Raw genomic sequence first — 26,747 nt, forward strand, 5'->3', positions numbered from 1 at the left:
GTTATACAGTAAATTCCGTTTTTATGACTGGATTCCATTCATGTTTACTGCATGCCCTACTAATGTAGCAAACGAATATGATAAGCTCATTGTGAGTGTAAAAGACGGGGACGTTGTTGTTTATTTACTTAGCATTGAGTCTCTCCAACTAGGTGACAACGTAGCGTTAAATCACCATTCAACAGACTCAAGCCACCACCGCACTGCCGTCTATTGGACTGCAGAAAGATACTAACTTTTCAATCTGCTACGTTACTGAGTCTGACAAACTATGCTCACACCTTGTCCGCGCCGCAACAGAACGCGACAAAGCGACCGTTAAAAATCATTTGAACTTTGTGTCAGCACGTCATAAATAGAACGAGGCATCAGTTTACTGCATTCAGTGTAGACAGCATCACTATAATGGGTTCTATTTTACACCGGTGTTTTTTTTTTTGGTCTTATGAAGTATTCTAATTTGTTGAGATAGTGAATTGGTGGGTTTTTGTTAAATACTAACTTTTCAATCTGCTACGTTACTGAGTCTGACAAACTATGCTCACACCTTGTCCGCGCCGCAACAGAACGCGACAAAGCGACCGTTAAAAATCATTTGAACTTTGTGTCAGCACGTCATAAATAGAACGAGGCATCAGTTTACTGCATTCAGTGTAGACAGCATCACTATAATGGGTTCTATTTTACACCGGACGCGAGCGGCGCAGCGCGACTAATAAACTCTTTCATGTTCAACTAGCTTCTGAATATTTAAGTTGATCACTCACACTGTACTATTCCGTTCAAAATTATGGGATCAGTAAGATTTACTTGATGCTCAATACTTTTATTTAGCAAGAACGCATTAAAGTCACAAAAATGACAGTAAAGACATTGACATTGTTATGAAAAATCTGCTTCAAATAAATGCTGTTCTTTCTATTCAATAAAAAGAAAAATTTATAAAGTTTCACAAAAATATTAGGCAGCACAACTGTTTTTAGCTTTGATAATAAGAAATATTTCTTGAGCACCAAATCAGCATATTAGAAAAAATCGGGAAAGTAAGTATAGATGAAATAATGAACAGAAGTGAACAATTACTTTTATTCTCCCAGTCAAAATGGTCTGCTTGTTGATGCTGGCTAATGCTTAAGTTTATAAATTGTTAAATAGTGCACAATATACATTTAAGATGAATGTGACTTGCAGATCTGAAGTTTATTGGGCCACTTCTAATTAAAGAGTCTGTCTGATCATCATCGTCATAATCATCATGTAATTAGATGTGTGTGCTACATTAATACAGTGTGAGCGCATGTTCACATAATAAGCATTGAAGCACATTGAATTCATCTCTGCGTTTGTACACATGTATTACAAGAGAGATATTGGTGAATTTATTTGGTTCTCAGAGCTGATGAGATTGACATGGTGATGACTGATCTGGAGCGAGCCAATCAGGTACAGATTCATTCCTTTTGTAACACTTTCATCAAATTCCAAGTTTTCAGATTGCACTTATGACAGACACGGTTTTTCCTCATCCTGGTTGTGCATTTTTATATTGAAAATAATACATAAATTGTTAAAATGCAAGAAAAACGAATGTTAGAAGGGTTAGTTCACCAAATAATGATGAAAATTGTGTCGTCATTGTGTCAATCATATTGTCGTCATCATGTTGTTCCAAACCTATAAAACGTTGGCTAATCTTGAAATACATTTGTGGAAAGTATCGTTTTTGAAAAATTTGGTTGTGTTGACTTTCAGTAGAAGGACAGAAACTTAAAAAAACATCTAAATTTGTGTTTCAAAGATTAACCAAAGTTTTATGGGTTTGGAACGACATGAGGTTGAGGAAATTATCACAGAATTTCCATTTTGGGGTGAACTGTCCCTTTAAAAGCTAAGATGATGGCGTTGTTAACTCTGTTGATGATGTTTTTCTGCAGAGAGCAGAAGCTGTTGAGAGGGAGGTTGAAGCTCTGAGAGAGCAGATCACATCAGCTAACAAATCATCCCCACTGCAGACACGGATCGACTCGACTCCATACACGGTACCTGCTCTCCGCTGCTGTTCCATATTCTACTATAGAGGTGGCTGGTAGCGTGATTATAAGACTGCCGAATCTTAAACACCACAATATGGTTCGCCAAATAAACTAAACCACTGCTATAATCTCATAAAGTATATAATCATATATGCTATATAAACACTGCCGTTAACATAAAATCATAGTTTTGAGTCAACAAAGTAAACAAAGTTTTTTTAAGACAACACTGTGGACAACTGTCCAAAACAGCAAAAAAACTAATAATTGCATAACCAATGTAGACAGTAATAAAATAACAGCAATTTACAAATAATAGGACAATGAAATGCAGTAGAACAAATAAATCAAATTATTTACACTGTCTAACCATAGTATTCCAGTAAGAAATACTACAAAAATTAACCAAATGTAAAAATAAATGTCTTCACTGTGTAAATTAAACAATCTTCTTATTAAAGCAACTAACGTTATTAGGTTATCAAACATTTGAAAATAAAGCAAAAAAAGTGAACAATAATAGTAGAGTAGTTCTCAATTGCCATGCCAAAAAGAGCAGCTTTCTTGTCCATGTAAATGAGCTGTAATAAACTCACATTAATTCAGTTTTGAGCACCAAAACCTCAGTAAATCATTAACAATAGTTCTGTAGTGTTGAACCAATGTGGTTTGAAACAAGGATGTGAGACAGTTTCTATGGTTTCAAGAAACAAGCTAGTTAATTTCTCCAATGATGCATCATACTATGGTGGTTACATAGTTGTGTGGGAAACCCAGCCCTGATCACTGTCTTTGTATGCCTTTATTCTTGTACTCCTCTTTAGCTTTGTTCATGTCATCTTTCTTAGTGACATACCGTGTTGGGGAGTAACTAGTTCCCTTTCAGTCAGTCACGTTCGACGTTACGTCGACTGACGTTAGGGGTCTCACTCAGGAGCCCCAATCACCTCTGAGCTTTAGAAGAAAAGGCCAAAGAGAATTGGCGAGTGAAATTTGCATGCCAAGCCACTCCCCCGTACATACGGGTATATAAGATGGCGGCATGCATCCACTCAATCAGATTTTTGCTTCGAAGCCGATCGCTTCATGAGCGCTGCTTTCTAGAAGAAAGAAGAAAAGGAATCTTCACCATCAACCATCTACACCATCAAGCTGCAGGAGTTCTCAGCTGTGGAGAATCTTCCTTCTCTTGCATTTCAACAGAGAGATCGCCTCGTTACGCACAGATAAGTGCCACAGTCCTTCCCTGGGCAAACCAGCCTAAAAGAGCAATTTCCTACAGCAAGCAGGGTTGTCGAGAGTGTCTTTCGAGATGTCTTTCCGACCGTGTGCTTCTGGGTGCAGTAGTTTCCTTACCTCTGACGATGGACACGATCGCTGTCTCACGTGTCTAGGCCGTAAGCATGCTGTGTTCGTGGATGGCTCATGCCCACATTGTGAGCACATGTCCATGGCTACGCTAATTTATAATGAGGCTTCCCTCGGGCTCTACCCAGCCCAGTTCGTTGGGTCGTAAAGACTCTGTGGCTGCGTTGGTTAGGGACAAGGGTGACGTGAGGATCACGGTCAGGAATGCTCCGTCGGGCCAGCCCCCATGGAAGTCCGGCCCCTCTCAGTGTAGCCCCGATGAGCTCCCGGAAGATGGCGCCGGTTCGTCCCGTGGCGGACCCAGCGTCTCTTTCGGGGCTCCGGAAGAGGATAAGATGTCTATCGCTGCATCAGAGGAGGGGCTATCGTCTTCGGAAGCCGAAGATTCTGCTGAAAAGCTCCCCGCCACGGCGGCTGCTCAGTCGGAGTCCGAGGCTGAGTTGACGGCCATACTCCTCGGGGCGGCCAAGAGCATCAGACTGGAGGTGAACTCTTTGCCTTCTCCCGAGCGCTCGAGGCTCGATGATTGGTATCTGGGCTCCGGACGTGACTCCCAGCCACGCTCCGCCTCAGTGCCTTTCTTCCCGGAGGTTCATGAAGAGCTCACCAAAACGTGGAAAGCCCCGTACACCGCCCGATCACGTTTAAGCTCTTGCCTCCTCACTACCCTCGATGGTGGGGCGGCCAGAGAGTATGTTGACGTTCCCCAGGTGGAGCATGCGGTTGCGGTGCACTTGTGCCCGCAAAATGCTGCCACCTGGAGGAACCGTCCACACCTCCCGTCCAAAGCCTGTAAGCTGTCGTCAGCCCTGGCTGCCAAGGCTTACAGCACTGCGGGCCAGCTCCTCGGGGCGGCCAAGAGCATCAGACTGGAGGTGAACTCTTTGCCTTCTCCCGAGCGCTCGAGGCTCGATGATTGGTATCTGGGCTCCGGACGTGACTCCCAGCCACGCTCCGCCTCAGTGCCTTTCTTCCCGGAGGTTCATGAAGAGCTCACCAAAACGTGGAAAGCCCCGTACACCGCCCGATCACGTTTAAGCTCTTGCCTCCTCACTACCCTCGATGGTGGGGCGGCCAGAGAGTATGTTGACGTTCCCCAGGTGGAGCATGCGGTTGCGGTGCACTTGTGCCCGCAAAATGCTGCCACCTGGAGGAACCGTCCACACCTCCCGTCCAAAGCCTGTAAGCTGTCGTCAGCCCTGGCTGCCAAGGCTTACAGCACTGCGGGCCAGGCCACCTCCGTCCTGCACGCCATGGCCATCCTGCAGGTTTACCAGGCCAAGGCACTGATAAGGCTGCATGAGGGTAGTCCTGACTCGGGGTTGATGCAGGAATTGCGTACGCCGACCGACTTTGCTCTCCAATTGATGGTCACGGCGCGGTCCCTCGGTCAGGTGATGTCCACTATGGTGGTCCAGGACCGCCATCTCTGGCTGAACCTGGCGGAGATGTGTGACGCCGACAAAGTTCGCTTTCTCGACGCCCCCGTCTCCCAGGCCGGCCTCTTCAGCAACACTGTCGAGGACTTTGCCCAGCAGTTCTCTGCAGTCCAGAAGCAGACGGAGGCCATCAAGCTCAACTTGCCTCGGCGTGATTCTGGATTCGGTCGACATGACAGCACGTCTCACGAACGAGCGTGCGCAGTCAATGTTGAACTGCCTGAATTTGTGAATTTGTCCCTCTAAAACTATTTCAGAGGCTCCTGGGACATATGGCAGCCGCAGCCGCAGTTACGCCGCTCAGCCTGTTACATATGAGACCGCTTCAGCATTGGCTGCATGGCCGGATCCCGAGATGGGCATGGCGCCATGGCACTCTTCGGTTCGGCATTAACCCGGGTTGTCGCCACCTCTTCAGACCTTAGTCAGACCCTGTGTTTCTACGGGCAGGAGTGCCCTTAGAACGGGTGTCGAAGCATGTTGTTGTCACCACAGATGCCTCCAAGACGGGCTGGGGCACCGTATGCAACGGGCATGTAGCCTCGGGCTCCTGGACAGGACCTCGACTGCAGTGGCACATCAGTTGCCTCGAGTTCCTAGCAGTGCTGCTTGCTCTTCGCCGGTTTCGACCGTTGCTGTAGGGCAAACATGTACTTGTCTGGATGGACAACACAGCGACAGTGGCGTATATTCGCTCCCGTCGCATGTCGCAACTCGCCCGCCATCTCCTCCTCTGGAGTCAGACGCGGCTCAAATCGCTGCGTGCCGTTCATGTTCAGGGAAAGCTCAATCGTGCAGCCGACGCTCTCTCACGACAGCTTACCCTCCCCGGAGAATGAAGACTCCATCCTCAGGTAGTTCAGCTCATTTGGAGTCGATTTAAGGAAGCCCAAGTGGACCTGTTCACTTCATGAGAGTCCTCCCACTGCAGGCTGTTTTATTCCCTGACTGAGGTCCCCCTCGGCACGGATGCGCTGGCACACAGCTGGCCCCGGGGTTTACGCAAGTAGGCCTTCCTCCCAGTGAGCCTCCTTGCACAGACCCTGTGCAAGATCAGGGAGGACGAGGAGCAGGTCCTGTTGGTTGTGCCGTTCTGGCCTGGTTATGTGCCCAAGGTTCCCACCACTCCCTTTCGAGACCAGGTGGTGAGCCTGCTAGCGCTGCCCTCGGAGGAGGCAGACCCGGCCCTTGCGTTGCTGTGTCCCGCCCATGCCTTGCGCATTTACGTGGAACGCACCCGGAGCTTCAGCTGCTCCGAGCAGCTCTTTGTCTGCTTTGGAAGCCAGCAGAAGGGGATGGCAGTCTCCAAACAGAGGTTGGCTCATTGGTTGGTGGATGCCATCACCTTGGCTTACCAGTTCCAAGATGAGCCGTGCTCCCTGGGAGTGAGGGTTGCCTCCTCCTGGGCGTTGGTGCACGGCGTCTCTCTTGCAGACATCTGTAGAGCTGCGGTCTGGGCGACACCTAACACCTTTGCAAGGTTCTATAATCTTCGGGTGGAGCCCGTGTCCTCCCGTGTGTTGGGTAATATCAGGTAATTTGCGGGAGGCGGGCTCGGTGTTCGGCTTGCGGCACCATTCCTAGTTAGGATACGTGCGCTTTTTCCTAGTTGTTCCCTGCTGGTGAACTCTGGGTCCTCCGCTGCCGCGCAGTTGCAGACTTGGCGGAGAAGTCTGTTACTGCGTCCGGTGGTGAGTTGCCTTCTTCTCTCCGGACCATATCTCAGTTCTGCCACGGTTGGATTCCACCGTGTTCTCCTGGATTCCTTCACTTTCCAAGTTTTTCACATGACCTTACATTCTGTCATTGTGCTTGGCCCCCCAACGGTTGCCGATGAAAACACTGGCACCCCTGATGGGCCCGCTTATCTGGCTTACAGGGCGTTGGGAAGGTTACGATTTGAGATACATTTGTTCTGAAACGCTTTCCTGTCAGCATCTGCATCCTCAAGTTACGGAACACAGTTCGGGTTGTGGCATTTTCCATAGGGACCCCTAACGTCAGTCGACGTAATGTCAAACGTGATTGACTGAAAGGGAACATCTCGGTTATGTATGTAACCCTCGTTCCCTGAAGGAGGGAACGGAGACGTTACGTCCCTCATGCCACAACCTCGAACTGCGCTGAATGGGCGGGTTGCGTCTAGGCTCCTCAGCACAAACCTGAATGAGTGGATGCACGCCGCCATCTTACTGTATATACCCGTATGTACGGAGGAGTGGCTTGGCATGCCAATTCCACTCGCCAATTCTCATTGGCCTTTTCTTCTAAAGCTCAGAGGGGAATGGGGCTCCCGAGTGAGACCCTTAACGTCAGTCGACGTACTGAGAAAAAATGTGTAATTAAATTAGTTACTTATGAAAATTGCATTGACTGCTCTAAAATGTGAGACACCAATGTTTCAGGAGTTTAGGACACAGAATACGACACATGCTTATTTGATAACTGTTTTATTTCCTATTTGGGTTTGTGTGTATGCTTTATTTTCTAAGATTAACTTTTTTTTTTCCCGAAGCACTGTTAGATGCCAGTTTTTCCTGTTTCCTTTGCAAAGATTTGATTTCAAAAACAGTATCATAACTATTAAACTATATCTTATGATTTTACATCTGTATTTAACCTCAAAAAGATCTCAAAGTAAAAAGAGCTGCTAAAGTCCGATTTTGAGGTGGTTGTGCTTTACAATTATAGGCCTAATCTTAATTCAAGTGAAGAAGGATTCTGAAAGTCTGACAGTAATCAGTGTTGAGTACCAATGTAACGTTAACATTGCCTGCTTTAAATGTTTCAAAATAATTAAAATTTGAAAACAATAGAAATTTAGAAAAGTAATCAAAAAGTAATCAAGTGAAATCAGTTACATTACTTTAATAAAGTAATGAGAAAAAATGTGTCATGAAATTACAGTTCTGAAAATATTTCACTCACATACAAATGTTTTCACACACATACAGATGTGATTGATTTCTTGCATAAATTGCATTGACTGCTTCAAAATATGAGACACCGGTGTTTCAGGAGTTTAGGACACAGAATAGGACACATGCTTATACAATAACTGATTTATTTCCTATTTGGGTTTGTGCATATGCTTTATTTTTTGAATTAACAGTTTTTTTCCCCAAGGCATTGTTAGGTGCCAGTGTTTCCTGTCATTGCTATGCAAAGATTTGATTTCAAAAACAGTATCATAACTATTAAACTATATCTTATGATTTTAAATCAATATTTAACCTCAGAACAATCTCAAAGTAAAAAGAGGTGCTAAAAGTCTGATTTTGTGGTGCTGTGCTTTAAATTAAATTATTATAATCTTAAATGAAGTGATGAAGATTTTGAAAAAAGTGATGAATTTTGAAAGTGACAGTAATCAGTGTTGAGCTCACCTGTAAGGTTAACCCTGCCTGCTTTACTTGTTTCAAAATGATTAACAGTTGAAAACATTAGAAATTTAGAAGAGTAATCAAATGTAATCAAGTTACATTAATAAAGTAATTTAAATAGTTACAATATGTACATTTTATTTATTAATTTACATCTTACATTTTAGATAGGGTAACTTGTAATCTGTAACCTATTACATTTCCAAAGTAACCTTCCCTACACTGGTGACATAATAAGCGTTACACATTCCTAATTCTGACTCTAGCAGGTGCTCCACTGTGATTTTTGGCTAACGTTACTGTTGGTTCACCTCTTTCATCCGCAGCACGTCAGTAATGCACAGTAAACCTCTGTGTGAGATCTGACACATTCGACTGTGTCTGTGTGTGTTTATATGGTGCTCAGTGTGTTGTGTGTGTGTTAATCAGGATGAGAGTGCCGAGCTGGTGTCGCGCTCGAGTCTGGAGTCGGAGCTCAGTGCGAAGGAGCGCGAGATGCTCCAGCTGGTTGAGGACGTCCAGAGACTGCAGGCCAGCCTCTCCACGCTCCGAGAGAGCTCAGCCGCACAGATCAGCCAGCTACAGCAGCAGCTCAAGAGCCAGACCGCCACGCTCCAGGTAGACAACCTCACTCAAACCACTCTTGCATTACTCTCGACTTCCAGTTTGCGAGACGGAACTGGCGTCCTGGATAGTTTTCTAAATGAACACAAAAAGCTGAAGTCCTGCAAGTCTGGTGCATACTGTAGCTGAAGCTGCTAAAATTTTTGATGTGTGATTTTTTGCAGTTGATGTAACTACTAGGGATGCACCGAATTTTCGGCCGCTGAAAATGCCATTTTCGATTTTCAGTCGAAAAGAGAAAAATATACTTTGAGTACTAACAAAAACTTTTTCCAAGGTTGGCAGATCTAAAAAGTCTTACAAAATGACTTTATATTATTTCATAAAATAATAAATAATCATTACAAAGCATTTTCGGTTTTCGGCCAAGTGCAGCCGGAATTTTCGGTTTCGGCCCAGAATTTTCATTGCGGTGCATCCCCAGTGACTACAGAAATAGACTGGATGCTCATCCAAATAAAGGCACAGCCATGTCTGTAAAAAAATTGTACAGAAAACACAGAAGAAATGATGAGTAGGAAAATAGATCTTGAGCGCAATAATCCACAAATGCAACTACTGACAATAAACTGAAAGTAAATGTCATACAGTGTCACATTTATTCATGAAATTGTATTAAAATCTTTCCAGAAATTGTTTTCCCCCTGTATAACTATACTAGTATTTTAATTTCCTACTACACACCTGCACACTTATGAAACATATCTTATTAACAGTTGAAAAGGGTCACACTTTATTTTAAGGTCCAGTTCTGACTATTAACTATTACTTTTGCCTTAATAAAGTCATATTTTGCTGCTTATTAATAGTTAGTAAGGTTGTTGTTAAGTTTAGGTATTGGGTAGGATTAGGAATGTGAAATATGGTCATGCAAAATATGTGCTTCATAATAAGTACTAATATACAGCCAATATACTAGAAATATGCATGCTAATAAGCAACTAATTAATAGTGAGAACTGGTCCCTATACTAAAATGTTACCTTGAAAGGTAAGATTTTAATATTGAATGCAATACGTACTGTGACAGTTTAAAAATTCAGACAATTTTCATGTGAAGAACCAGTATGCACACATTACCGCCCAAGAGCATCTCATGGACCTTAAGTATGTAAAGCACAGAAATAGTGTTTATTTTTAAGCTGATAACATGAGATTTAGTGGCTCTGACTGATTTGAGAATGATGAGAACTCCTTCATTTTGACAGACTAGGTTGTACATCTTGTGTTTACAGATTGCAAACTTGTGTTTACTTGTGCACCTCACATAAACTGATCTGTGCTTGGCAGAACTGGTTGCACAAGAAAGTGGTTTCCAGTGGTCATGCTGGGCAATGCATAGTGATAATTAAACAATAAAAATGAAAAATTGCACTGTGTCAGGAAGGTCGCTGTCCTGTTCTAAACTGTTCTTTTTTCCGGGGGTATCGATGTTGTAGTGTACAGTGTGCATCGTGTACGGTTTGATCTTGTACTTCAGTGGCCATGTAACAGGCTGTGTGTGTACGATTGAGCTGCTCTGCTGTTGTACATACATCACAGTCTTTTCATTTGTCCAGCTACTGGAGGAGAAGCTGCAGACACAGACAGACTATGAGGAGGTGAAGAAAGAGCTCAGGTAAGAGATGTTCCTGCTGATAACATCACTAGTCTTATTATTGCCGTTAAAGCAATAATTCACCCAGAAATGAAAATTTGCTGTTAATTTACTCATCCTCAGGCCATCCAAGATGTAGCTGACTTTTTTGTTGAGTAGAGCTGTAAAGATGATTTTTAGCTAAAACAGTGCTCCTTTGTGATTCATACAATGCAAGTCAACAGCTACCGGCGCTATGAGAGTCAAAAAAGCATATGAGACAACACAAAATTAATACACGCGACTCCTGATTTTTATATTGAAGCAATCAGTCTGTGTGAGAAACTTGAACATTATTACCTGTAATCCATAGACTCGGGCAAACAGGGGAATCTGATTCTCTTCTGTATCTAAAACCAAACCCTGTCTTGGCTTAGAGCAACTAAAACTTAAAACTTTTAAAGTCTTGGGTACGTCTCTGAACATTATGTGGTATTATTTAATCATGGCTGAAGTAAAGCTGGCACATTTATATTAACAGCATCCTGAAGTCGATGGAGTTTGGGCCGTGTGACAGCTCCACAGCGCAGGTGAGCATGTGGTTTTATGTTCTGTTTTTGTGTAATTTTTGGTGTTGATCTAATGTGATGTTCTCTCACAGGACTCATGTAAACCGTTAGAGGTGTTGCTGCTGGAGAAGAACCGCAGCCTGCAGTCTGAGAGCGCGTCTCTGCGCATCGCTAACACTGAGCTCAGCAGTGAGTCTGTTTTTAATCAAGAGGAAATACCAACATCTCAAAAACTGCTTGACAATTCACATTTCAATAACATATTTCAAATCAGCCATAAAATCTGACATGAAGTGGCATCAACATTGTTTCTTACCATCAAATAATGTAAAAAAAAAAAAAGTGGTATTTATAGCCATTCAACATCAACATCAAAAATCTTCATTTATAATATTTAATAGTCCAGTAGATGTTTTCACTTTGTGGCTGTGTAGGTTAAATCTCAGGCTTATAATCCAGCTCTCGCTGTCATTTAATCAACCCAGTCTCATTGGAGAAACATGATAATATGTTGGTTCTCGTATATGTGAAATATCCAGTAAGTGGCGCTTAAAGCATGTTTCAGTTTAACCTGAAAATGATGTATGCGAATCTGGCAACATTTTATTACCGTGTGCGTATCGTGGCTCTTTGGAAATGAAATGTCCCATGAGTGGCACTAAACGGTTATTGCTCTATCGTGCTTGAAAATAACAGACCGCCTACTCTAAACCCTACCCTAAACCTAATCGATGGTGTTAACAAAAGCAAATGTGAGATAAAAACCGACGCAACCATGCTATTTTAGCTTGCTTCTACAAGTCTGAATGACTTATGACTCATGTTCCATGTGGCTCACAGTGCAGTGCTGTACCGGGTGAGCTACTGAGCAAGTTTAATACATCAGAAAAGCCATACATATGGAGCTGGTTATGTGATGCAAAATCAGATGTATTATTTTTCAAATCATGCTCTATGGTAAAAGTGTTTTGAGGTCATAACAAATTGTTGTGCAAGAAAACACACAAAAATAAATCTTTATTAATTAACTAGTGTCATGTAATCATAATTAAGGAATAAAGGTTAAATAAAGCCATTCTAATAAACTGCCTTTATTTAGTGAAATAACTCTAGGTGATGTTTCTGTCTTTGTCATCACTATATCTGCTCTCTCTGGTTAAATGAGAGATGTCATTATTTAAATCATTATAACATTGATATCATTTTATTTTCATGCTATACAAATGAGTAAATTACTAGTAAACACATTTAGGATTTAGATTTTTATGCGATGAATTTATTTCTCACTATACAATACCTGTATCATAAGTATCAATACTTATATACACACCTGACCTTTGTGGCTTAAAGGGATAGTTTACCCAAAAAATAAATTCTGTGATCAAATATCCAAAAAATTAAAAAAGTTTATTTTCATCTGTGAAACACAAACGAAATTATTTTTAATGAAACCTGAGATATCTGAAATATCCGTTCAGACAGAGAGAGCTGATGGAGTGATGACATCATCCGCTAGTAAATAAAAGGAAAGCTAGATTATTATCATGAGTTTATGTAATGATTTGTTTATGATCGTTTATGATGTGACGCTTCCAAACAGATGCAATCACTTCATATGATAACAGATTTAATTTATGTTTTACATGTGAACATTGATCAATGCAGATACATAGAGCACATCAAATATGGTAAACAGAAGCTCAAATGTTAGTCACGAGGTTTGATTTAATGTTGTCTAAGGGCTTTACTGATGTGTGTGTGTGTGCCTGTGTCTCTCTGTGTGTGTGTATTTGTGTCTTTGTGTGGCTGTGTGTGTCGTGTGTGTGAGTGTGTGTGTGTGTCTTCATCCAGACGATGTCACGGCCTGACGCTGAGGTCAGACGCGAGCATGAGCTTCGGAGTCTATTATCACAATAATAATTTAGCTTTTCCTTTATTTACTAGCAGATGATGTCATCACTCCATCTGCCGTTTCTGTTTCATCGACAGCTTTATGTTCATGTTTTTCTATTAAAGTTCGGGGAAAACATTAGCATAGACTCAGGAAATGAATTTTTAACATGCTAAACTGTCCATATTAATTGCAGAAATTAACATTATCTAGCCCTAAAAATACTGACAAAATGCAAGCTACTGAGAAAATTTCAGACGGATGGTCAGAATGAGGGCTGAAAATAATAAAAAAATGTTCTTGTGCAAAAAACTTGACTATCATTATAAGTCAACCTCAAATAAACAATAATTTTAAAAAAAGATAACAGTAGTTTTATTCATCAAGGATTAATCAAATTGATGCGACAGTAAATTCATTTGTAATGTTTCAAAAGATTTGTATTTCAAAATGCTGTTCTTTTAAAATTTCAATAGAAATATTGTGCAGCACACCTCTTTTCAACATTAATAATAATCAGAAATGTTTCTCGAGCAGCAAATCAGCATATTAGAATGATTTCTGAAGATCATGTGACACTGAAGACTGGAGTAATGATGCTGAAAATACAGCTGCGCATCACAGGAATACATTACAGTTTAACAGATATTCACATAGAAAACAGCTGTTTTAAATTGTAATAATATTTCACAATATTACTTTTTTCTGTATATTTGAGCTAGGGGTGTGCGATATGACGATCTTTGCAATAAAAATGTCTCCACGATCTGCTTTTGAAGAAATATCGTAGTATCGTGCTACAGCACACATTCTATCAGCTTCAGTTCTGGCGCCGCCGTCTCAATACACTGTACAACGCCGCATTCACATCACATCAGTGTTAACTCAGCGGTAGAGTTACTCTCACAGGACACTGCACTTACTCGCAATTACAAAAGTACATTATTTGCATCTGCTTTAAAGCCTTGCAGGTTAAACTTTTCATTCACATGCTGTTCTGACATGCGCTTTTTCTGAGCGCGCACACATGAAGCGCGTGCACTAAAATGCCTGTCAAACATCACCTGATTACTGAAGTTATCTTTTGTGCTAATACTGTCAAAACACACAAGGTTTATATATAGACTCAGTTGGTTATGTCTAAAATGAAAGTAAACATTTGAGAGAGAAACGGATGCATGCCTGTCTTAAAGCGACAGTACTAAATATGAGGGACAGTACTAAACATGCTGCCGACTGTCATTAAAGGGATAGTCCACCCTAAAATTTAATTTCTGTCATTATTTCCTCACTCACATGTTGTCCCGAACCTGTATTAATTTCTTTCTTGTGCTGAACACAAAAGAAGATATTTTGAAGAATGTGGGTAACCAAACAGTAGCTGGTCCACATTGAATTTGATAGTAGGAAAAAACACTATGGAAGTCACTGTGGATAAGCAACTGTTTGGTTTTCCATGTTCTTTAAAATAACATTTATGTTCAGCAGAAGAAAGAAACTCGTGTTTAAAACAACTTTTGAGTGAGTAAATGATGGTATAAACATAAAACACTATGACAGAATTGACAGACAGATGACAGAATTTTTATTTTTGGGTGAACTAAAACACAAAGAGAAAAATCACTCACTAGACTGAAAAACTTTAATACAGTTGCTTTAATATGAGTCAATCTATATAGTGTTTTCTTTTTATATTCAATTTCTTGAATGCTCCTGCTAAATACATCTATCGTACCTGAAAATAAAACACTGTTTGTTTTATTTGTATATTTTGTGTATTTGTAATGTGTATCTTTGTTCTTATTTTTTAATAGCAAAGATAAAAATGACAAAGGTTTTTATCTTCACCCACATTGGCCTAAATATCCGCTATTCTTTTTTTAAATATTTTGTTACCTTGAAAGGCTTTGTCTTTATAATAGGGAAATTAGTTTGGCTGTAATGCTCAGACGACTTGCAAAACAGTAAAACCAACATGACAAAGAACCGTGATAAAACCGTGATATGATATTTTTGCCATATCACCCACCCCTAATTTGAGCAAATAAAAGCAGCATAAGAGACTTCTAAAAAAACATTAAAGATACTAGTGACTTCAAACTTTTGTTTTTATGTGTAATATAAGTGTTGGCAAGAAATCACTGACTTCCTGTTGAAGTCTTCACCAGCGAACAGGATTTTTCAGTTTTTTTCTGAACAATGGAGTTGAACACTGAAAAGGCAGTTAGTAACTTGATCTGAGTGTGAAGAATACTGATGCACTTTTTTATAGGAGGAGTAAAAAAACACATGTGAATCTGTTTCAAATGACAGTTGTGGAGGATTACAGTGTTTTTCAGGAGATATATGAACTGACAGCTGAACTCATCCAAAGCACAGCCTTACACACAAGTACAAAAGGCATCTTGACACAAGTCACAGTAATTTGTGATAGCGATTGATTGTTTTTTGTCATCTAGGGTGCAGACAGCAGTGTGGTGAGCATCCCCGAGCCAATTAAAGAGGCCACCGCTCTGTTCTCAGGTAAACTAAAGAACTCGTGCTCATATCAGCGGCTCATGAGAGCAGGAGGACCATATAATGCTTATGGACACATAATACAGACTCGAGTCATGAGATGCTCATACAGCTGTTACTGTGTGTGTGTTGAGGAGTGGGCGGCTCTCCTCAGACGGATCTTCCTCAGGGTCAGATGGATTCTCTGCTGTCCATCATCTCCAGTCAGAGGGAGAGATATCGCTCACGTAACCAGGAGCTGGAGGCCGTGAGTGCACTTCACTGTAATGACTCCTGTTGCTCAGAGGAAGAGAGGCTGACTGTGTTGTTGTTGATGTCTGTCAGGCGAACAGCTCCCTTCAGCAGACCGCACAGGCTCTTCAGAGCCAGCTGGACAGTCTGCGCGCTGACAACATCAAGCTCTACGAGAAGATCAAGTTTCTGCAGAGCTACCCAAACAGAGTAAGTCACGCCATAGTGAGTCGACCATCATCATCATGAATAAACTTGGACATTTCAGCACTAAGGTGAAGTGGTGTGTAGCTCCTGTTGGGCCTAGGGGTGTGCGGTGTGATTTTTCTGAGATAAGACACTGTTACCAATCGAATTAAATCAGTATCAACAAAATCCATCTTTGCACTCGTGGCACAGAAGCTGCATCTGAAGTGGTATTTTGGTAAACTCATATTTATTGATTAATGCAGCTCAGAGGTGGCATGAATGCATTTACACTGTAATTCCAATTGTGAAAAAATGCTGAGATTTTTTTTTAATTTTTTTTAAAGAAATTTAAAATATGAATGAATCAAGTAATTCTTTATGAATGAATCATTGAATAGACCTTTATCACAGCTGAATTGATTACCGTCGAAGCAGTGTATCGATTATATATATTTTTCAATATGCTGCAATCACCTAGTTGAATAAAAGCCTGTTAAAATGAGCATCTGCAGGATGATTTCAAAATCCGGACATTTTCAGAGACAGACGAAGAGATATTCTGACGATTACTGTGCACAGAATTTTCCAAACTCAACACAACTTGTTGTTTTAATCCAACGTAACGTTACCGATTTCACCACACTGTGCCAGCGCTCGTTTAAATAGTGACTGCAGTGCTGCATTGTGTGCCAGACCTGATGAATAAGATCAGAATTAACATATTTATTCATTTGCATTAAATTCTAGTCATTATTCTGCCATTTTTCATTCAGTCATATCACTGTATGTAATTCACATATTTATGCCAAAATTCTTAATTAATATTCAAAGTCACGCGTTATACTGTTTAAGATTAATTAGCCTAAATGTTCAACACTGTTACATTTCTTTAAGGCAACGCCCGCGCATTCATTCATCTATTTTAATACTGCTCTCACGAAAATTAACCATGGTATGTGTAGTAAAACTGGCAATACAAATGGAAATCAGTACGCGGAAATTAAATATGGTTACTACATATTTACTATAGTAAAACCATGGTTAATTTTTGAAAAAAACACAATTTTTGTGAGATTTTGCTTAGCTATACCATCTAGAAATTTGACAAAAATTATACAGGGGCATTTCGTCCCCAATATCTTCAATTTCGGGGTCATTCTAACTGCTTTCTACTAAGCTCTCAAGACGTGTTTGTTAACTTTTTGCGAAATAAGTGACACTCAGTGTCAGCTCACACATTGTTAAAACAACAATTATGGTATTGTCGGAGATGACACACATCGCACACCCCCACTAGTGCCATAATTGCATGTTGTTGGCCTGAATGCGTACTTCATTTAGTATTATCAGATCTCGGACATCAGTTTTGTTCAGAGCATGAATGAGATTGTACAGTAGATGACGAACACTAAAGCCTGAAGTGTGTGTGTGTGTGTGTGTGTGTATTAGTCTGGAGACAGTGATGATACAGTGATGCGCTACTCGTCTCAGTATGAGGAGAGACTCGATCCCTTCGCCTCCTTCAGCAAAAAGGTGAGAATGTGAACATCTTCAAATTTCAGTTTTGGAATTGTTTGTTGGTTTTGTGCGTTCAGGTTTTAGTAGTGATGTGTTTATAATGTGATTTTGTCTTCAGGAGCGTCACCGGAGATATCAGAGCCTCAGCCCGTGGGACAAGGCCACGCTCAGTCTGGTGTGTGACCTGGGTTTGTGTTCATATCGTTTCGTGCTGTTCCGATATACGCCACAATAGGAATATATGCTAGATTTCAGGTCTCCTTCGGGTTTTCCACCAAAAGAAAAACTATGGTTTAAATTTTTAAAACGTAAAAATAACAACAGCCATACATATTAGTATTGTAATTATTCTATTAAAAGTATTATACTATTTACTATTTTATACTACATTAGTATTAATTAAAGGAGTAGCATAGTTCTTTGATTGGCTTAATATTATTATTTTTTTTGTATGATTTAAAGGAATAGTTCACCCAAAAATGAAAATTTGCTACAAAAATTTGCTCACCCTCAGGCCACCCAAGATGTAGATGAGTTTGTTTCTTCATCAGGTTTGTAGAAATGTTTGAAGTCAAAAACGTCTTAATGCTGGATGTGTCTCAGCTTTTGTCTTCTCCAGATGTTCACTGATGGACTGGAGTGCTGTGGATTACTTGTGGATTATTGTGATGTTTTTATCAGCTGTTTGGACTCTCATTCTGACGGCACCCATTCACTGCAGAGCATCCATTGCTGAGACACTGATGCAATGCTACGTTTCTACAAATCCCACGAAGGAACAAACTTGGATCTTGGATGGTCTGAGGATGAATACCCTTTGATTTTTAGGAAATTTTCATTTTTGGGTGAATTTATTTAGATTTTTTTGGGATATTTTTTTATTCAAATACTGTGGTACTCAAATCTATTTTCTCAAGGTTGGCAGATATCTGCAGCGTGTGACTCTGGTGATCAGCTGACTAAACATACAGTGATTCTACATTTTAGTTAATGTTGGGAAAAAAGATCCAGATGCTTGTACAGACACATTCAGAGCTAAGCTGACACAACACGTGCTCACATTTCACCAAACCTGATCCGGTTCGCTTGGTCTTCGGTGACGGTGTTGTTTTGTAATTTCCCTCCTCTTTTGCTGTTCCTGCTGTCTGTGCTGATGCTCGGCGAATGTGTTTCAGGGTCGTGTGATCCTCTCCAATAAGACGGCCAGAACTGTGGCGTTCTTCTACACGCTGATGCTGCACTGCCTCGTCTTCCTGGTGAGTCACATGATCCTCGGTTTACGCCGTCCGTCACAGCGCACTGCTGTTTTAAGTGTTTTGCCTGTGTGTGTGTGTGTGTGTGTGTGTGTGTGATCAGGTGCTGTATAAAGCCGCCTGGAGTGAAAGTATCAGTCGGGACTGTGCTGCATTTTGTGCAAAAAAGTGAGTGTTTTTACTCTGTGCGAGTTTCCTGAATGACATTTGATCTGGTTTTGAACCACTGTGTGTTCACATGAATTGTGTTTAATGCACGTGGTTTCTGGTTCACACTTTCTTCCTCTTTCTTCCTGCAGATACTCAGACCACCTGCACCATTTCCATGAGACTGGAGATGTGTGGCAGTAGCGGCGTCTATCCACTAGAGAGAGCTGTTCACATCAATCACATGTTCATGACATGAAAATCATAGCTTGTCGTACTAGGACCAGGTTAGTTGGGGAATATACTGGGTTAAATATTAAACTGACAGGAGGTTTAAAGGCTTGATGCTGTTAATTTACATGATGAGATGTTCTGCAAGCCATGTGTTGAGCATTTTCTCTCTGTTACCATCGATTTGACTTGAAATCAGTCATCTCTAACATCTGTAACACCTGCCCAGGGCTGATCTGTTGCTCTTGCATACATTGATTATAACGCTTTACAAAAACATCGGTGGTTTTGGTTTATTTAACTTTGTGCCAGTCTGCCAGATACTTAGACGCAAAGCAATCTGACACAATATTTATATCCCTTCATTTTGTATATTCAACTATTGGGACTAAAGGTGTAGTCTCTTGAAATTAAATTTAAGCTTTCAAGGGAATGTGTGTTTTCTTTATTATGAGATTAATCTATTAATACAACTAATAAAATAAAATTAATAAAAAGTTTGGGGGCCGGTAAGATTTTTAATGTTTTTGAAAGGAGTCTCTTCTGCTCATAAAGTCTGCATTTATTTGATCAAAAATACAGTAAAAACAGTAAAATTGTAAAATATTATTACTATTTAAAATAACAGTTTTCTATGTGAATATCTGTTAAACTGTCATTTATTTCTGTGATGCGCAGCTGTATTTTCAGCATCATTACTCCAGTCTTCAGTGTCACATGATCTTCAGAAATCATTCTAATATGCTGATTTGCTGCTCAAGAAACTTTTCTGATTATTATCAATGTTGAAAACAGTCGTGCTGCACAATATTTTTGTGGAAACCTTTATTTTTCAGGATTCACAGATGAACAGAACGTTCAAAAGAATCTACTGTAACATTCTAAATGTCTTTACTGACACTTTTGATCAATTTAATGCATCCTTAATGAATAAAAGTATCGTTTTCTTTCCAAAAAAAAACAACATACTGACTCCGCCCCATTGAACAGCACTGTGCATGAACCAATAATTGGAGATATTTCCACATTTGCTTTATTGATTCTGAGGAAGATCTGTGGAGTGGCTTTAAATACATGAAATGTGTGAAATGGCATGGACTCCTGTACACTGAAAGCAGCATCCGCTGAACCTAATTATTAATAAATGAAGGGCTTCCTGTGGACAGCTGAGAATATTTCTGGACTTACACTGATGATGCTCAAGGCTGCTCAGGAGTTCATCGTGGACGCAGAAGTGAAAGGCTCATTTTGTAATGAATAATTAGTGAGCCGGAAAACAGTCTCCATCGGTCTGCAGACATCCAGCGGGGTGTTGTGTGCTTGAATAATTCATCTAAGGCTCTTCATGAGTCCAGACCCTCAGCAGTTCATTCTGCTGGACACGAGCATGCAGAGCTTTCCCAGGAGCTGCTGGATCTGAACATCAGATGTTTTTAACACACATGGGTTATCTGTCGGATGCTTTTTGTGCTTAAAGTTAGATTTATTGTGTTATTTGCCTAAGACATGACAGTAACTGATTACATTTGATCTAAATTTCTAATGTTTTCAACTGTTAATCATTTTCAAATATGATTTCAATTCTCACTTGAATTAAGATTAGAATCATTTAATTTTTTAAGCACAGCCACCACAAAATCAGACTTACTTTGAGATCATTCTGAGGTTAAATACAGATTTAAAACCATACACTCTTAAAAATAAAAGTGCTTCACGATGCCACAGAAGAACCTTTTTGTCTAAATGGTTCCATTAAGAACCTTTAACATCTGAAGAACCTTTCTGTTTCACAAAAGCTTCTTTGTGGCAAAAGAAGGTTCTTCAGATTATAGAAAGGTAAGAAAGAGATGGTTCTTTAAAGAACTGAATGGTTCTTTGTGGAACCAAAAATGGTTCTTCTGTGAAGAACCTTTTAAGCACCTTTATTTTTAAGAGTGTAACAAGAAATAGTTTATGATACTGTTTTTGAAATCAAATCTTTGCATAGTTATAACACTGGCATCTAACAATGACTTGGAAAAAAAACAGTTAATCTTAAAAAATAAAGTATATACATAAACCCAAAGAAATAAAACTGTTATCACATAAACGTGTCCTAAACTCCTGAAATATTGCTGTCTCATATTTTAGAGCAGACACTGCAATTTATGTAAGAAATCAATAAAATGTGTGTGTGAGTGTGTGTGTGTGTGTGTGTGAGAGAGACTGTGCGTGTGTGTGTGTGTGTGAGAGAGAGAGAGAGAGAGTGTGTGTGTGTGTGTGTGTATGAGAGAGAGTTTGTGTGTGTGTGTGTGTGTGTGTGAGTGTGTGAAAGATGTAACCCCCTTTGTAATCGTTAATATTTTCAAAAGTAACTAATTTAATTACACATTTTTTCTCAGTAACTGTAACTGATTACAATTACATTTAGTTACATGTAAGTTACTTCCCAACACTGATGATAATGAATTTCTCAGACACTCTTTTCTTTCCTGTTTAAACTCCATCTGAGATGTCACACGAGTTTGTCTTTTTCTAACGTGATTCATGTTCCTTCTGTTGTTTGACAAGGCTGTCTGGTTTAAGAAATGAATCTCACAGAACACATTTTGAATGAGAACGACATAACTTCATCACCAGTCGACACACACGGTGCAGCTACTTTATATTTAAAGTGAGCAGCAGATGTGTGTTTGAGTCCGCTCCCATGAAGCCTGTGTTGTTTGATGAGAATAGCACATGTGTCTAGAGTACAACAACTCTTCATGAACGTGTGGATTCGCTCTCCTCCCACAGTCCTTTGCGGCTTTGGACACTGTGTTGTTATTGTGTGTAAAAATGCAAGTGGCATGGAGATCCAGGCTAGACTGATATAACAATATGTGCTATGTTAGTACATCTAATTGGTTTGGACAGAAGCCTGCATGATATATCTAGGATGCTTTTTTCCCACATCTATAGTTCATTTGAGCAATCCGAGCAGAAAATATAAATAAACACAGACTAATTGATCTTGGACACCCGTAAAAGGACCCACAAATGAACCATACTCAGTTTGTTTTGGGGTACACTTATATTGTGAGCACTGAGGTCACTTGCGGCTGGATCCCTTTTTAGGGTAGTTCAGCTGAACTGAGTTTAAGTGTACTAGATGTGAAAACAATCTTACAGCATTTATTTTGTAAATGTAAACAAATTTTGATTTTGACGGCTGCAACACACTCCAAAAAAGTTGGGACAGAGGCAAAATAAAAGTGAAAAGGTTATAGAATATCCAAATTAAACTGTTTTGAAGCAGTGCACACTGCTAATAGGTGAGGGGATCGTGATTGGGTGTCTCAGACTTTCAAAATCCTCCATCATTTGAATTAAGATCGTAATCATTTAATTTTAAAGCACAGCCGCCACAAAAACAGACGCGGGCTTACTTTGAGATCGTTCTGAGGTTAAATACAGATTTAAAATCATAACAAGATAGTCGCTATGATGCTGTTTTTTAAAACAAATCTTTGCATAGCTAAAGGAAACACTGGTATCTAAAAATGCCTTGGGGAAAAAAAAACAGTTCTTAAGAAAAATATAAAATCTTAATCCTAAAAAATAAAGCATATGCATAAACCCAAATAGGAAATAAAACAGTCATTTAAAAAAAAAAACGTGTCTTATTCTGTACTTCTGAAACACTGGTGTCTTATATTTTAGAGCAGCAGTCAATGCAATTTATGAAAGAAGTCAATTAAATCTGTATGTGGGTGTTTGTGTTAAACAATTCAGATGCAACCCCCTTTGTAATCGTTAACATTTTCATAAGTAACTAATTTAATTACACATTCTTTTTCTCAGTAACTGTCACTGAACATACAGCAGCAGTGTGTTTATACACTCACGTGATCAGATCCTGATGGAGGAGGAGGAGGATGCTCTCAATCACCTTCACTCAGTGGTGACTTCATGACGTGGCCCATTTAAGGACCAATCAGAAATCGCGCCGCGTCCCCTTTAAGAGCAGCTTCATTGCCTGGAGAATAGATGTGCGCGCCTCATGTATCCGTCTCTATACTGCTCGCTTATGGATCATATAGCAATGCGATGTGCTGGAGACCTCCACAAACCTCCGTCGATGGATCTGGAGTAACAGCACTGGCATCCGATGCAGTGACGCGTTTGTCGGAGGTGAGAACGAACGCGTGTGATCCAGGGGCCGCGCGGTAATTCAGGACGCGTCCAGAAACGCGCGTCGGAACGCGTCCTGAATGAACGGCCCTTCGCTCTCATTCATCATGCGCCGCTTTACCTGCATTTATGCGTTCGCATGTGTTTATTTGTGCTTGATGCTCGTTTAAATGCACGCACATGTGCGGTGACGGATGATTAAAGGTCTCTGGTTCTGGAGATGCTGCTTCAGTGTTGGTCATATGCACAGTGTTTTGTATCGATGCAGGCGTGTGTGTGTGTGTGTGTGTGTGTGTGTGTGTCTCTGTGTCTGTCTGTGTGTGTGTGTGTGTGTTATTGATTCAGGCCTCGTGCACTGGCTTCATTCACAGGGATTCACAGCATCATGTATCATCCACGAGAACATAGAAACCGCATTTGTAAGAATGATACAAGAATTAAAAAAAAAATATTTAGAGGTGAATAAAATTGGCATTTATGTAAATTCCCCCATAACTGTGTGTAAATGTTTATTTAGGGCAATAAAATCAGTGTAAACTAATTGGGGCAGAACTACAGTACCTATGTGTAAGTTAAAACATCACGTAAAGTTAAAATAATGTAATACAAAATGTAAATGCGTAGAAGCACAACACTTCAGTATATTTAAAAAATAAACCTGTCTATATATTGGAGAAACGTTAGTTTGGTTAATTGCTCATATTTTCACTCTCTTTTACATTTTTGTGTTTTACATTCTCTGATGCCCGTCCTCATGTTATTGTAAAAATGCTTTGTAAGTTAAACGGTAAACACTTAAATATCCATAAAGTAAGCTTTACCATCTGTTATTTTCTGGGTTGTCAAATATAAGTGTGTGTATATAATGTTATATAACTCAACTAATATTGGCACCCTTGGTAAATAGTTGCAAACGGACTCAGAAAAAATAGATTTAGCGGTTTGTCCAGTTAGTCTTTCATTTACAATATTCACACAAATCTTACCTTTAATTAAAGTTTGTCAAAAAATAAATGTGGAATAATTTAAAAAAAAAAATCTATAAAATATGTGTGACGTGTGGAACCCCTACAAATTGTAATGAGAAAAATCTAACTTAAATATATCACCATTTATAACGTATGGGTTTTAAGACAAAGGACTGTTGAGCTGCACAAATCAGGAACCACAATGTAAAAAATGACCGTGAATTTAACGGTAAAAGACTGTAAAAATGCTACAGTAAAAACCTGTTAAATGGTTAACGGTAAATTCCCCTACTATATACGGTGAAAAACTGTATTGGACATTACATGTAATTTTACGGTAGTATACCGTTTTTGGAAGTGAAAAAGACCGTATAATTTACAGGGAATAACCGTAAATTGACATTCCCAGAATTCCCTGAATTGCATTTCAAATTTGATGTTTTTTTTTGTTGAAATAACTATGTTTCTTAGTTTTTTTCTTATCAGTTTTGTATATTAGGGTTGTGTGTACACCTAATGTTGTTAAATGAATGTTAATTGCATTATTTCAGTTTCATGTGTCTTACCATGATGGTGTTTAGTGTTTGTGTGAATGATTTTTTGTTGAACTGTTTCTTCTTAGTTTTTTCTTATCAGTTTTGTACATTAGGGTTGTGTGTTACACCTAATGTTGTTAAATGAATGTTTATTGCATTATTTCAGTTTCATGTGTGTTACCATGATGGTGTTTAGTGTTTGTGTGAATGACACTGTGCACCTTCTATATATGTTATTATTTAAAAGCTGCTTGTGATGGGCTTTGGTTCATCGTGTGACTTTCTCATCACCTCCTGCATTTGGTGGTTATCAGTGTATTACAAAGGTACAAAACAGATTTCAGTACTTCAATAGGTTGGTATATTAACATTATATCAGTTAATGAAATTACGGTATTTAACTGTAAATTTAAGTTAAAACCGTAAAACCTAAAACGTTGCTACCGTATTTTTTACGGTAAAATTCGGGCAACCACAGCTGCCGGTTTTTTACCGTAAATTTTACAGAATTTTTTTTACAGTGCAGTTCAATGGTTAAAATGCTTTAGTTTAAAATCTAGTGGGGATGGAAGAAGACGTGTGTCTCACAGTGAGTAGGATGCTTTGAGTCTTTAAAGATCACATTTGGAGAAGTGCAGATGCTGGTTGTGTCTCAGGACCAAAAAGTCTCTAAAACAATGATCAACCACCGAAATAACCACAAATTGTTTGGGAAAGTTGCCATAAAAAGCCTTCGACGTCCTCAAACAACAAACCTATCTCTTCAGCTGGGCTGTGGCCGGATCTTCCAGCAATGATCCAAAGCACACCTACAAATCAACAAAATAGTTCACTGACCACAGAAAGAGGGTTTAGCCATGGACAGAACTCCATAGAGAGCCTGTGGGCTGAGCTGAAGAAGTCTGAATGCTCTCGGATCGCTTGCCATGCGTTTATCAACCTCATTACACATTACAGAAGAAGACTCCGAGCCTGCTGTCTTGGCAAAGGGAGGTTGCGCAAAATATAAAATGCAACATTTTTTTCTTTATGTTGTTTTACTTCAATTACAGTTTAGATTTGTGTAAATATTTTGAATGAAAGACAAAGAAGATAAACACCAAAAAACATATTTTCCAAGGGTGCCAATATTTGTGGAGGCCACTGTATTGTACCGTTTCAGTCTAATACACTGATCTTGTGTTATACACTTGTCTTAATGTCTCGTGTTCAGTGAATGGCTTGTTTTCAGACAGATGCTGGTCTGTGCGTGTCTGTGCTTCGTGTCATTCTCTGCATTATGATTGGAAAATAAGTCTACTGTCCAGAGAGAAGAGACTGCTGTGTGTCTGTGTCACAAAAGTGATTAATTGTTCTACGTTTTTTTGTTTAAAGTAATCTTAAGAAATGCATATGTTTATGTGTGAAGTCTGATCTTTGAGGAAATATTAAGGGTCACTAACTTCGTAAATTCTTTCATTGTTTTTGTTTTTTTTACATTTTTACTGAACTGTACCATGAATTTGTCCTATGGTGTGACATAGCAAAAATGAAGAAAAACATCTCTTAATAATATATAAATAGCATGAGAGGGATTTATCTTAATTGCTAGACACTTATTTTCATATAGTGTTATTTATTTAATATGAAATTATAATTAACATAATTTTTTCCCCGTGACTTGTTGGACAATTTCAAGACAAGCTTTGCTGTCATCTGTTCAAAACTGCTGAAAAATTATACCATTTTAAGATGAGTGATGATTATATCTCCCCTAATGCAATACTCAACTGTTTTATTTTAAAGATATTTTGAGATAATAACAAATCTGTGGTTCTTTTATGTGTGTCCCACCATAAGACATTACATCACACTAAAGAACGGAAATGGTAGTTATTAAAGTATTTCTATTTAATTTTGATATAAACAATATCAACATGTTTTTTTTAAACAAAACATAAAATAATTTTCATCAACAAAAGTCAGTCTCTTAGTTAATTCGTATGTTACTGAAACTCTTCTAGCCCCCCGCTGCACAGCTAAATAGGATTGATATTCAAACTATATTCATTAACATGTGAATTAATAAAAAAATATATATATATGGCTACTCTTTTTAAGGCATCATTTTGATTTTATTTTCT

General features: G+C 39.5%; 1 protein-coding gene and 1 pseudogene across 1 annotated transcript in view; both read left to right on the forward strand.

Moving 5' to 3' along the window:
• The window catches only part of LOC107708330 (protein CASP-like), a 25,511-nt gene extending 6,110 nt beyond the window's left edge, over nt 1–19,401 (forward strand). The window contains exons 6-20 of the mRNA XM_016512523.1: nt 1,383–1,443; nt 1,935–2,039; nt 8,653–8,841; nt 10,406–10,464; nt 10,964–11,012; nt 11,084–11,273; nt 12,820–12,866; nt 15,342–15,405; nt 15,534–15,646; nt 15,724–15,840; nt 17,269–17,352; nt 17,456–17,512; nt 18,513–18,593; nt 18,694–18,758; nt 18,890–19,401. Coding sequence (XP_016368009.1) covers nt 1,383–1,443; nt 1,935–2,039; nt 8,653–8,841; nt 10,406–10,464; nt 10,964–11,012; nt 11,084–11,273; nt 12,820–12,866; nt 15,342–15,405; nt 15,534–15,646; nt 15,724–15,840; nt 17,269–17,352; nt 17,456–17,512; nt 18,513–18,593; nt 18,694–18,758; nt 18,890–18,941 — 1,333 coding nt within the window. The 3' untranslated portion in view covers nt 18,942–19,401. The remainder of the gene's footprint in view (nt 1–1,382; nt 1,444–1,934; nt 2,040–8,652; nt 8,842–10,405; nt 10,465–10,963; nt 11,013–11,083; nt 11,274–12,819; nt 12,867–15,341; nt 15,406–15,533; nt 15,647–15,723; nt 15,841–17,268; nt 17,353–17,455; nt 17,513–18,512; nt 18,594–18,693; nt 18,759–18,889) is intronic.
• A 3,564-nt stretch (nt 19,402–22,965) lies between these two features.
• Nucleotides 22,966–26,747, forward strand: part of LOC107708334 (SH2B adapter protein 2 pseudogene) — a 12,274-nt pseudogene continuing 8,492 nt past the window's right edge.

The sequence above is a fragment of the Sinocyclocheilus rhinocerous genome, unplaced genomic scaffold (assembly GCF_001515625.1).
Source record: "Sinocyclocheilus rhinocerous isolate Xijiao unplaced genomic scaffold, SAMN03320098_v1.1 scaffold1017, whole genome shotgun sequence".
Classification (NCBI taxonomy): domain Eukaryota; kingdom Metazoa; phylum Chordata; class Actinopteri; order Cypriniformes; family Cyprinidae; genus Sinocyclocheilus; species Sinocyclocheilus rhinocerous.